Raw genomic sequence first — 12,094 nt, forward strand, 5'->3', positions numbered from 1 at the left:
TTCAGTGTTTACTTCTTTTGAAAAAAAAATTGAGGGTTGATTCTTATGAGACAGAGAGATGAATCAGTTTTTATGGATGTATTTGATCCTGACATACTGCTGTGGATATATAAGTGTTTTTTGGAGATGGTGTCTTGGCCTAAGACTTGTGAATTAAATGTACAAACTTCCCATGCCAGGGTGTCATCCCTGACCAGAATCAGTAACTTGTCACTCAGAGGTGGAATTTTCCTCCCTCTTCCAAATATGTGGTCATTCAGCCACTCTGAATCTATTTGATTTAGCTAAATGTCAAACCTCCATTCCTGAACAGGCTCAACATGACGCTAGCCTAAAGTAACCTGCAAGCTCATTTAGTCAATGCTAATATTTTAGATCTGGTACATGACAGGACTGTTACGGAGCGGGGCGCAGGGGCAGCCGTGATCCCTCTAGCGCCCCCCTACCATGCCAAGTAGGTGATCCAGCACCCTCTTATCTCACAAAGCCACGTCTTTGATGCTATCTGGTTCTATATGGGAGGCTGCCCTTCATCCCCTAGTACACAGTGTTATGCTGGAACTATTCCCCGTTCCGTATGGGGTGACTCGGTGCACCCCAGCCTTAAGGGCTATGCTTGCTCCAACCTCCCCTCTAGCACACCCCAAGCCTCACAGCTGTACTGGACGTTCTCGTGTCATATGCTCGCCCCACCTGGGGTCTCTCGATACGCGCACTCCCTCTCTCTGGGGTTTCTCTGCACGCGCGCCCAATATACTCGCCCCTCCCGGGCTTCTGTCCCCCTCTCGCCCTTTCCGGGCCTCTAGTCGCGCGCTCGGCTGTCATGCTCCTATCAGTCAGGCCCCTATCCGCATGTCCGCCCCTCTCCAGGCTTACTCTAGCGTGCCTGCCCCTCTCCCGGACTTCTACCACGCACTCACCCTTCTCCAGGACTTAGTGTAAGTAGGGTGCTAGTTGCTCACCCTAGAGCCTCTTATTTTAACCTGCCCTCCAGGCTTGTTCTCACATGCCAGCCTCTCTCCTGGACTCTTACCACACACTTGCCCAGTTTTCCTGTTCCCGTATGCTGCGCTGCCCATGCTTCTTGCCCTCTCTTGGGGCCTATGCCATGCTGCCCGCACTTCTCACCCTCTCTCGGGGCTTCCCATGGTTGGGGCTCAGGCGGCCTTAGCTTTACCTGGCCCCCAGACCCGCCTTCTTGGGCCCAACTCACGCGCTTCCCACGCTTGGGGGCTCAGGTGGCCCGTAGCCGTGCCTGGCCCCTGACCCTTCTCCTGGGTCATATGCCCTACTGGGCAAAATGCTGCCCCCTTACGGGGCTGGGGTCACAACCCCCCACAACATCGTGCCTCTCTCTGGCGCTCACCTATAGTGCCAGCTCCGGCACCAATCACTGGGCCACCCTGGCACCACTTACTGTGCCCTTACTGGGCACCAGGAACCCCCAAATTATTGGGGAGCTCCCAGGAGGCCTCCTTGCACCCCTACAGCCTCACCCGGTCCTCCGGTAGTCACACAAACAGGCCTACTGCAAAGCAAACTACTAGCGAACCGGCTCTAACTCAATATAGGCCTACCGGTTATAACATAAGGGTCCAGGCCCAAACTGGCCCTCTTGCAAAGGTATCTCTACCAGGATTCTCTCTGCCCTCACCATGCTGCATCCCCTTAGGTGCTCTGCTCTGCTGCAGAGCTCCTGCACCTCGGGCTGTCAGAAAGGAACTAGGTCAAGTCTCAGCCTGATCGCTTATAAAGGGCAGGCCCCCCTTCTAGCCAGCTGACCCACATTAGTTGCCCCGGCAACCCTCACCTGTGCTGCCCTATTGATTGGCAGCCATCCTTATTACTATTATTAGTAGCGAGCACCCTAGTGCTCTGCTACAAGAACCAAGAAGCACAACCAGTATGTAAGCAGACAAGGTTGCATACTCAAACATAATAACGTAAGGCTGAATCTTGAAGAATTTATTCACCCTTTCTCAGTAACCTCTCACTGAAGCATATGAGAGATTGCTGTATAAAGACTGAATAAAAAGGTGTGCATTAGGGTTTGAATGTTCATCTACTCCACGGCTTCCATAACAAAAGGTAGTTGTATGCTAGACTTGGCACTTCCATTTCCTGCAACTTTTGTTTTTGCTGAGGGGGAAGATTGCAGCAAGCTTCTGAATACGCGTTTTGTATATGCCTGTGTATTCATAGAATGAACCCCTCAGGGTGCAGTCAGGGAAGTTAGGGGGAGTTTGGCTTGATCTAAGGTAAGTCAGGATGTGGGAGGGCTATCAGGGAGAGGTTTGGGAAGATGGGGTGCCAAGCAGGGTTCAGGTGCAGGGGTGGAATCCGGGGAGCAGACAGGGTCTGCAGGGATGGATTGGGGGATAAGGGAGGCAAGTGCCCAGGAGGTATTGAAGAGACAAGCAGGGTCCCTAGGGAGATTGGTGGGGCTTGGGAGGCTCATAGGGTTCACTGGGGGTGGTGGAGGGGTTCTCTCCCCCACCCCCTAGACCAGTGGCTATTTTTACCCTCACCCCCTCCCCACTCCTAGACAAACAACTCTTTGGAGAACCTGCCCCTTACCCCATCCAACCTCCCTCTCCCTCCACCCCAACTTAGTTTGATCAGCTACTGGCACTGGTGAATGCCAGTAAAACTTTCACCAGAAGTGGATTGCAGGATGGGGGGTTTTAACAGGCTTGAGGGGAGCTGAATGGTCTGCAGGGGGAGGTGTCTGTTGGGGAGTGAGGGGAAGTGCTTGGTGGACTAAAAATAGCTCACTGATGGGGACAGGATAGGAAAAGTGCAGTCCTAGGCCTGAGGCCAATCAGCTGGGCTTTCCCAGCCCTGGGGTTGCCCTGGGAACTTTACAGAAGTTCAGGGCAGTTAGATGGGTCTAAAAACGGCCAACCTGATCTTAGTTAGACTTCCTTACAAGTAGATTTAACTTATAGATTTCATAGACATCAGGGCTGGAAGGGACCTCGGGAGATCATCGAGTCCAGCCCCCTGCCCAAAGGGCAGGAAGTCAGCTGGGGTTATTAGATCAGGTCAGCCATTTTTAGACTAAACTAGTCTTTCTGAGATTTCTGTACAGCTTGCATTTAGTTCAGCCATGAGGGGAGGGAGGGTGGTGGGCAGCGTGCGGAGACCTCCTGCAGCTGCCATCCATGCTGTCAGCAGCAGCAAGTGGTGAGTGAGGACTGCCTGCAGCTGCCAGTGGCAGTAGTGAGGGGGGGTGGCAACTGCCCACAAAAACCTCCAGTGGCCAATCTCACGTGCCCCCCTTTACACATCACCTATGAGGTCAGCCTAATTAGGGATCTAAGTGTAAGATCCTCATCTGGGTGAACTAAGATAGATTAGGTGACCATTTTTTACGTGATATAATCTCCCCCTACCTCCCTGAATGTTTATACATACCCTCAGTGTTCTGTCTTGATGCAGAGAAGGTTAATAACTTTTTAGCAAATATTCCCTTGCTGAAGAAATTAGTAGAACTGCCAAATGTTATTTGCAACAAAAAGTATGTAGCAGCTGCATAAATGGCAAATTAAAATAGCATCTTTGTTATTTGAACTCATCTTGGATGATAGTGTTTGTTATCAGGCCCTTATGCTGTGAGGATCTGAAGATTCAAAACTCTGCCAAAAGCATGCAGGTTTCTGGGTTTTGTTTTTTTTTTTTAATCCCCTGAACTTCTAACATTAAACTCTTCTTTTAATATTTCTGAGAAGACATCATCTCTCTAATAACACTTCCATAGTCTTCCTCAGAGGCACCGACTTCCTCCTCTAAATTAAGATCATATGCAGCTTCTGTGGCCAGATTTCCATAGTGAGGGTTTTTAGTGCACTAATCCATGTGGAAACCTTTTCATTGTTAGCATTTCTGCTTCTTTTGAAATCCTGCAGATATTTTAATCTGCCTTTTTATTTATTTTTTGGTTTATGGCACTCAGGTACAAAGCCAAAGCAATATGCACCCTGGGTAGCCTTGTACCCTCAACTACCAGTTTAAAACTGAAGTAGGGTTGGGTGGAGCTCAGATAATTGTATTCTGTTTTATGTAAATTCTTAAACTGCAGTCATCACCACTATCCAACAGGGCATTAAGCACTGTGATTGATTAACATCTGTCTCCTGTTTGTTCTTTCATTGCCCCTCCTCCTTTCTTCCCTACTCCCTCCCCACTTCCTCATCCCAGGGAAGAAGCATTTGCAGCTCTGTGTTTTCTCTGAATAGGTTTAAAGTTTGTACTTTTGAGAATGTAATGCCAAGAAATGCTCCTTTTCCTTGCATGGTCTTTATCCTGTACCCTAGTCTTCATCCTGCATGCAGCCCTCTGAATATACCCTCTGAAACCTTAAGCTTCTTTTTAAAAATATTATACAGGAAGCTTGCATAGAAATCATAAGACAGGTTTTGTGTGCTTGTGGTAGTCTTGGAGACATGCTGCAGCACCCTGTATTGTGGATTTCCTAAGCACTACAGGCTACTTGCCTAGGTAAAGCAAATTGCTGTAGTCTGACCAAAGGATGACAAAGGCATGAAACTGAAAGTAACCAACTGGTGATGACAGAAACTGCTATTCTCATGAAGGCAGAACTAGATGAAAGCCTAGCATCGGTGAGAAATTAAAGATTGACCAGTTTTGGATATATATAGCATCCATTAAAGGAGACAACACAGTACTTGTAGATTCCTTTAAATGCTTTCTTCTGTTCCCCAGCTTTATCTCCATGTTGCTTGAGTACAGCTTCAGCCAGCTCTTCTTCCTCTAACTAATCTTGTCCAAGCAATAGGCCTTCACAGTGAGGCAATAGGCAGCAGCAGCCAATCATAACAGTAGCTAGTCACATAGGTAGGTTGTGTGTTACCTGCATATTGCAATCTGACCAATTCCCCAAGAGGTTGAAAGGAACTGGAGACGCAATTAATTCTTGTGGAATTCCAAAACTGAGGGGCCTTTTTTGGGGGTATGTGGTTGTTGTGCAGTGTCCTCTTGCTACTATACTGCAATACATTTTCCTCTTATTTTTTGTGAATTCATTGTTACTGTGACAAATTCATAATAACAGTAGAACAGCTTCTCAGATATGTTCTCAGATATCTCAGAAAAGTTCACAAAACAGCTACAGCAGCCAAAAGAGTGGCCCCCTACTGCTTCTCTTTTGTACCTAGGAGGATTCTAATCATTTAATAATCCAGAACATTTGCAGTGTTTCATGGCCCCTGACTTTCCACAGTTGGAAAACTCTCCTTGGAACTTAAGACAAGAGAGAGAATAAAATTCTGTATTTTTGCCAAATATGGTTTTTAAAAGTCTTGTCTTAGAAGGGAGTCCCTGCTAAAATCATTGCTAATATGAAATACTTCCTAGGATTATTGTATTAAAATGCCAAAGGTCTCCCCTCCTTTTAAAACAAATTATGTAGTTGTACTAACAACTAATTGTAATGTGCAATGCGCCCCTTATATCAGTTGTTTTCTTGCTTTTGCTTTTTTTTAGCATCTAGAAAAAAAGATGTGGGGTGGGAGGGTACGATCCTATTCAGATTCAAGAAAGAACATTAGTGTGTATTAAGGTGGAAGAAGAAAGGTAGGATAGATATTCACCTCATAGATTAGCTAAATAAGATACAAGAGAGTATAAGCTTTCATGAACCCAGGCTCACTTCATTAGACCATAGGAAAACCAAGAAAAGGGGTGTATAAGTATGCTTATCCCTTGAAAGAGTCCTAACCTTGTTAGGTATCAATTATAAGAACAGGTGTAGATAGAAGAGTCCTAGTCCCAGCTGGCCACTAGATGAGGTTATTTTAATTAGTGCATTAATTTAAATGTAGACAACTTATCTGGTTGTCCTCTTTTTCCAAAAGAAGACAATTACGTCTATTGACCTGTAATGCCCCAATCCATTCTGTATTATTAGTCTTTTTAAAGCAGTTTTTAAAACTACATTAAGATAGAATGGTCTTTCTGTAACAAGAGTTGACCATGGTAGATAAAATATTTCCAATTATTAAGTCAATTTCTAGTTTTGAACCAAATTTTTCAAGATCTTTTTTTTTTTTAATGATTTCTAGTGGTAGAATTAAAAACATGTCTTTCATACTTATAATAATGGATATGCCTAGATTTTTGTTTTCTGTGACCTCAAATGGAAATGAAATCATTATATACTTGTGGAGAAATGTGTCTTTAAGGGGTTTTGTATTTGAAAAAATATTTTCAAAATTATCCCTAGATGTCACAGCTGAAATGCCTCTTCACAGGGGATCTGGAGTAGGTCCATGATAGGTTTATAGTAAGAAGGGAAATGTAGAGATTTTTGTGGAAAACATATGCAGTAAGTGGCTTTAGCATGAAATAACAGAGGAGGGTGAGGCTGGTGAAGAGTGAGGCAATACTAGTCTGGGGAATGTTACCATTGGGGAGACCAGAGAATAAAGGCTTATAAACGCTCCTCTGTGAAATGCAGAAGGAAGAAGAGGCTGGGTTTTGGAAACATTGTTACAGCAAGCACTAGGATCTCGCTGCAGTTCTGGTATATAGATAAAAGAGAGGAATGAGTCAAAGGATGACCCCTGAGTTATAGGAATGAATAATAATGGGTACAGTGTCAAAAGTGACAAAGAAAGGTAAAAGTAGGAGGAGTTCCTTGGCAGAAACAGTGAGGAGTTAACATGGCAAAAATGTAAGTTTAAGATAGTAACAAGATTTCTGAAAGATATAAGAAATAGATGGGGACTGAGATGCTGGTTTGCTCAAGGGAAATGTGTTGGGAATAGAGAGGTATCTCTCTGAGTCTGCAGTGAAAAGCTTGTGTTAAAGCTATGAAATTACAGCTAGATAAAAATTGCCTGAAGAAACTAAAGACCTTTGCTACTGCTCCCTTTTCTCGAGAAGATGTTGCCAAAAGAGTATTAAAGAAGTGGGCATGCCCCAAGATGACTTTTTGGAAGTAATTCAGATTCCTAATTACAAAAGGAGTGGGGGGCGGGGAAGTGAACAAATAAACCAGAATCTTAATTATTATTCCCCTTGGTCTGATGACTTACTGCTAGGTGTTTCCTAACAGTAACCTTAATAACTCAGTATAGGCCACTCTGCTCCCATTTGATTATATTAGCAGTACTAGTAACTAGCAGGATGTAGAAGTACAAAACATCTTACTCATGCAGGTAGCTCTGTCCTCACATGAATTAAAGGTTTCATTTACAAAAATGTGGTGTGTGAAAAAGTGTTATGTAGAAAACTGTGCTGCAGTAGGTTAATTTTAATCTTTAAACAAATAATGCTGGTAATTAGGGTGTTGATAAGGATATAGATGATTCCTGAATGCATGCAGTCTTTGCCGTTATTCTTCACACCATAGTTTGCTTGGGGATTGGAGAGGTTTTGCATCCATTGCCATCAAATGGTAGAAGGCTGGAGCGCGCACAGTTTAAGGTGACAAATGGTACACTAATAACAAATAAATGTGAGCTTCTGATATGTAGCAGAATACCTACTTCCTTACTATTCTGTAGTCCTATCCCATACATTTTTCAGTATGCAAGGCATGAAATATCTGTCTACATGTAAGGACAGAGCGTGCATAAAACATATAAGAAACACTGGCCTTCACCACCCCACCCTTTAAAAAGACTCAAAAATGAGTTTTAAACTTTTCAGACCTAATTCAAAACAGCTTTGTGTATTCCTCACCTTGTAAATTGCTAATATGTTACTTGATCTAACACCTGAGGACATTGATGAGAATGATCCACTTCTGTGAATTTTCATTCTTTATGTGGCTTTCATTAGTAGAGTCTAGATACTCTATTAATGGCTTTTTCAGCTTCTAGACAGCTGTCTACGAACATGAACCATATAATTCACTGCAGTTGTTAAGGTAAAAAAAAAGACAAAAACAAAACAAAAAAAGGCGATATTAGAACTTATGGGCATGTCCACATGTTCATTGATGCACCATAGTTACTGCACATTAAGTTGAGTACTAAATCCATGTGCAGTAACTTGTGCAATTGTGCAGTAGGGTTGGTGCATGGCTTTTTAATAATGCTTACTGCTCAGTGGCCTAATATTACCGTGCGCTAGACTATTAGCACAGTTTTTGCCTGGCACACTACTGCTCAGTGTTGTTAGTATATTGCACAGCTAGTGTCTCGTGTACACATGCCCATGGGGCAGTATACCAGCATCAAGATCATCTTTGAAGACAGTATAATCTCTTCAAGTGAGTTTATTTTATACCAGTCTGCCTTCATTTAATACAGTTTAGACTAAACAGAAACACAATTTGGGAAGGAAAATGAATTTGATGCATAAGGAACATCAAATTAAAGGATTCAGCAGATCAGGTTTTATGGTAAATGTCTATAAAACACCCTTACTAACACATATATTTTAGTATGATAAGAAGTTACCATCTGTCTCTTGTTATATCATTTTGTGCAATATTTCCATCAGCAAGCAGCAATGGTTGAACAAATATTTGGCCAAGAGAGTCCTAACAAGGATCTAGATTCTACAAGGAGAGGTAGTAAAATCAGTGCTTGGAACTGAAGCAGTAGTTCCCTGAAATAGTTCACTGGAATGGAGATACAGGCATGCAGGATTTGCCAATTCAGAAGCAAGCCTAAGCAAGTACAGAGGAAGCTTAGATGACATTTTTTCCAGCCTTTTCCAGTGTGTATATTACATCAGCATAGGTTCCCTTTAGACTTTAAATGGCAGGGATGACTTAACAAGTGGTAAGGAGAGGCTATCCACATTGCAGCTTCTGAGTGGGTGTAGTCATGATCCCATACCCTCCGCAGTCACTCTCAGAGCTCTTCATTTGACAGCACAACTTTGCATCAGACTCAGTGCAGGTCAGTGGTTCTCAAGCACAGTCTGGCTTTATTGGAGTGTTTAGCAAAGCCTGTTCTCCCATGTGGTGGTTTGTATCCTGTCATTTGTCAATACTTTATATCACATTCCTGAGTATACTATTTTTTCAGTGATACTTTGTTTGAATGTTCATCTAAACCTAAAGAAGGGCACTTTGTACTTGAAATCTTGTCCAACAACCCTCTCACTACATGGTTTGTCTAATAAAGATATCACAACAACCGCTTGCCTCCTGTACATCCTATTTAAAAAGTTATAATGTTAATCTATGGAAAGGGTGAAGAGAGGCAAAATAAAGAAATTAATGGAAGTGGAAGAGCATTTGGCTTCAAAATACAAGTGACATGTAATTTCCAATAACTAAATGGGAAATAGCTGTCTTGCCTTTCAATTTAGCTGTTTTATGTAAAAAATATGTTTTTCAAAATGTCATTTGCTGTTTTAAGGGCTAAGTATGGAAAATTGCATAATGTACTTTTAAACTTGTGTAACTAGGAAAAATCACATTAAATAAACATAGAATGTATAGTGTTTTGTTAAAATGTACTTAGTTCCAGTTTAGAGGTTGATTTATCTCTGGTGTCTGGTCATGCTAAAAAAAAATATGACACATTACTAATTTCCTAATGTATTATTTTAGTTTAGCTATGTTAAATGCTTAAAAACCTTTTAAAACAATGCGCTCAAGTGAGATTACTTTGGGTATGTAGTTAAAGCATATGTAGATTGCAAAATATATCCCCCTTTGAGACTGTATTTGACTGCTTGTGTGTAATCATTCATGTTGTTCTTAATGTTGATAAAACTGTTGCTTTTATGTATTTTTTCTTTTAGGTGCTTTATTCCAAATGTCTACGCTGCCCTCTTCACTGCTGCTTTGGTACCACTCATGTGCCTGGTGGTGGTATTTGTTGTATTCATCCATGCCTACCAGGTAACTCCTCAGTGGAAAGCATATGATGATGTTTTCAGAGGAAGAACTAATGCCTCAGGTAAGAGATGTGGGATGCTTCCAAAGAAAATATTGAAGGCAATTCTGACTTAGTGTGAAATTCACTCCAGGGAAAAACACTTGCTGAGAAACCCCAACTCAGATAAACGTTTAAGCTCATACATAAATTCAAGCATGTTAGGGTTTCCTTTGAAGTCAAAGGGACTCTTTCCAGCTTAAAGTTATGTCTGACTTTTAGTATCTTGTCAAAGCCTTCTGCATTACTTACGTGTTTTATGTTGTCTTTCTATAGTGCCTCTAAAAAAAAAAAACCTCTTCTGTAAACAGGTACCATTACATAGTTATTAATGGGGTTGTATTTATTAATACAGGGCTGAATGAAGTTTTATAGAAGTTCCAGTAAGCATTGATCTCTGTTTTTAAGATATAGATTGAGATACTTAAAAGAAAACTATAATACTATAAAATTATAAAAATTAAATTGTACCTTAGATGACTACATTACCTACTGGATAACAAAATGTTATGTGTGTTATATCTACCTTTTAGATGCAGTGCATCTACTTTTTAGAAATACTCAAAGTAAAATATGAAATCTCTGAGGTCTGGAAACTTCTTCAAAGATGTATTTCTTTCCAGTGGTAAATTACAAAATTTCCTAATGGTAGTATAAGCTGGATAAGATCTCAGTGCTCAAATATAACATGGTTCATATTCTTTCAACTGCTTAGTATACTGTTCTTAACATAGTGTGCAGCTTGTTCCCTACCTACCCCTTCAGGATAAGGCAGAAATGCCTGCAGCCTTCATAAAACTGAGGCAGTTCACTGTAAGACAAAGAAAAATATCATTAGTTCAGTTAAATCCTTCTTTTTATATATTAAAGGTATATTTGTCTTAGTATAAAAGTTAAAAAGCTCCAGAAGCAATGATACCTGCTGAAATGGTAGCATTTTTGTAATTCTATTTTGTCTTAACCATTAATTCTTAAATTAGTTATTCACAGATGCGTAAAATGTATCAGCCAACCTTCATTAGCGTTAACTTTCAGTCCTGTTTTGCATAGAACTAATGGATTTAGCTCTGCCCAGTGCACAGGTATGACTGGAAAAAGAAAATTCCTGAATTTCCTGAGACAGTCCTGAAATGTCCTGGCTATTTAGATGATAACAATAACAGGATGATAAAGATAGGTGCCAGAATATATTAACAGAACCAAAATTGTGGTTGCATAGACTTGAATAAAAATATGAATAAAATACATTATTAAATTGATATGGTATTAACTGCTGTGTTGCAAAATAGTTCTAGATCAGGGTGAAGAGGAAATTGTGAGATGTTTGGAAAAAATTAAATTTTTAGGAAAAGATTAATAAAAGTAAGTGTTCATAAGGGTATTATTTTATCAGTATAAGTGATGAATACTTTGGTACACAGATATATTTAAGGGAAGCTACCAGATTTTTTCAAATATAAGACAAGATTTTTTCCTCTCCAATAAGCCCCAATCAACATGGGGGAAAAAAGTTCCTTGTTCTACATTCTCATTCAAGGAAAACTCATTAAATACATTGCCTTCATTAAATTGCTGCCAAAAACAGCATGTGCTCAGTAATGGAAACCATCTATGAAGATGATTAAATTCAGCCAATGCTGAGCATGACTGTAAAACCCATAGCCCATATTGGGCAAACATACTGATTTGGGAACCTACCACATTTTTTTTAATTTCATTTCCAAGGCCAAATCAGTTCCGAATTAAGTTCCAGATTTCAACTGAGCAGAGCTTAATCCTTCAAGTCTGTGTAGTGCTACCACTGGCAAGTATCGTACCCTCTGGACTCTTCATTCTGGGGCTTCAGGTATTCCCAAATCCATGCCAGATATTCTGAGTACAAGCCCTAAGCCCAAAAGCACTGAAGATCAGGAGCACTCTAGTCTAACTTGCCCCTAGCCAAAAGGTTGAAAGCCCTATAGCAGTCCCCCATTGCCATAAATTTTGTAGCCAAGATCCATGCATTTAGAAGCATTTTCAGACTCTTGCAGGGGTCAGCCTGCCTGCAGTGTAAGGAACAGGCCTTTAACCCGCACTGACTTTTTTTCCAGTCATGGTGAGCTACTACATTGACTACATTTTAATTTTGTCTTCATTCTCTGTATATGATGTACAATCAGCGTTGTATTACAATGGCCATGTATAGACAAAATGAGGAGCATGTATGCATGACACTGTCAAGCAGGCTAAAT

The 12,094-nt window shown here is 41.2% G+C and overlaps 1 protein-coding gene across 1 annotated transcript in view; it reads left to right on the forward strand.

The window, feature by feature from the left end:
* The window catches only part of ADGRV1 (adhesion G protein-coupled receptor V1), a 479,769-nt gene that overhangs the window by 382,069 nt on the left and 85,606 nt on the right, over nt 1–12,094 (forward strand). The window contains exon 86 of the mRNA XM_090037635.1: nt 9,730–9,887. Within this exon, the coding sequence (XP_089893761.1) occupies nt 9,730–9,887 (158 nt within the window). The remainder of the gene's footprint in view (nt 1–9,729; nt 9,888–12,094) is intronic.

Source organism: Crocodylus siamensis, chromosome 3, assembly GCF_052110815.1.
Source record: "Crocodylus siamensis isolate JL-2025a chromosome 3, ASM5211081v1, whole genome shotgun sequence".
Lineage (NCBI taxonomy): Eukaryota > Metazoa > Chordata > Crocodylia > Crocodylidae > Crocodylus > Crocodylus siamensis.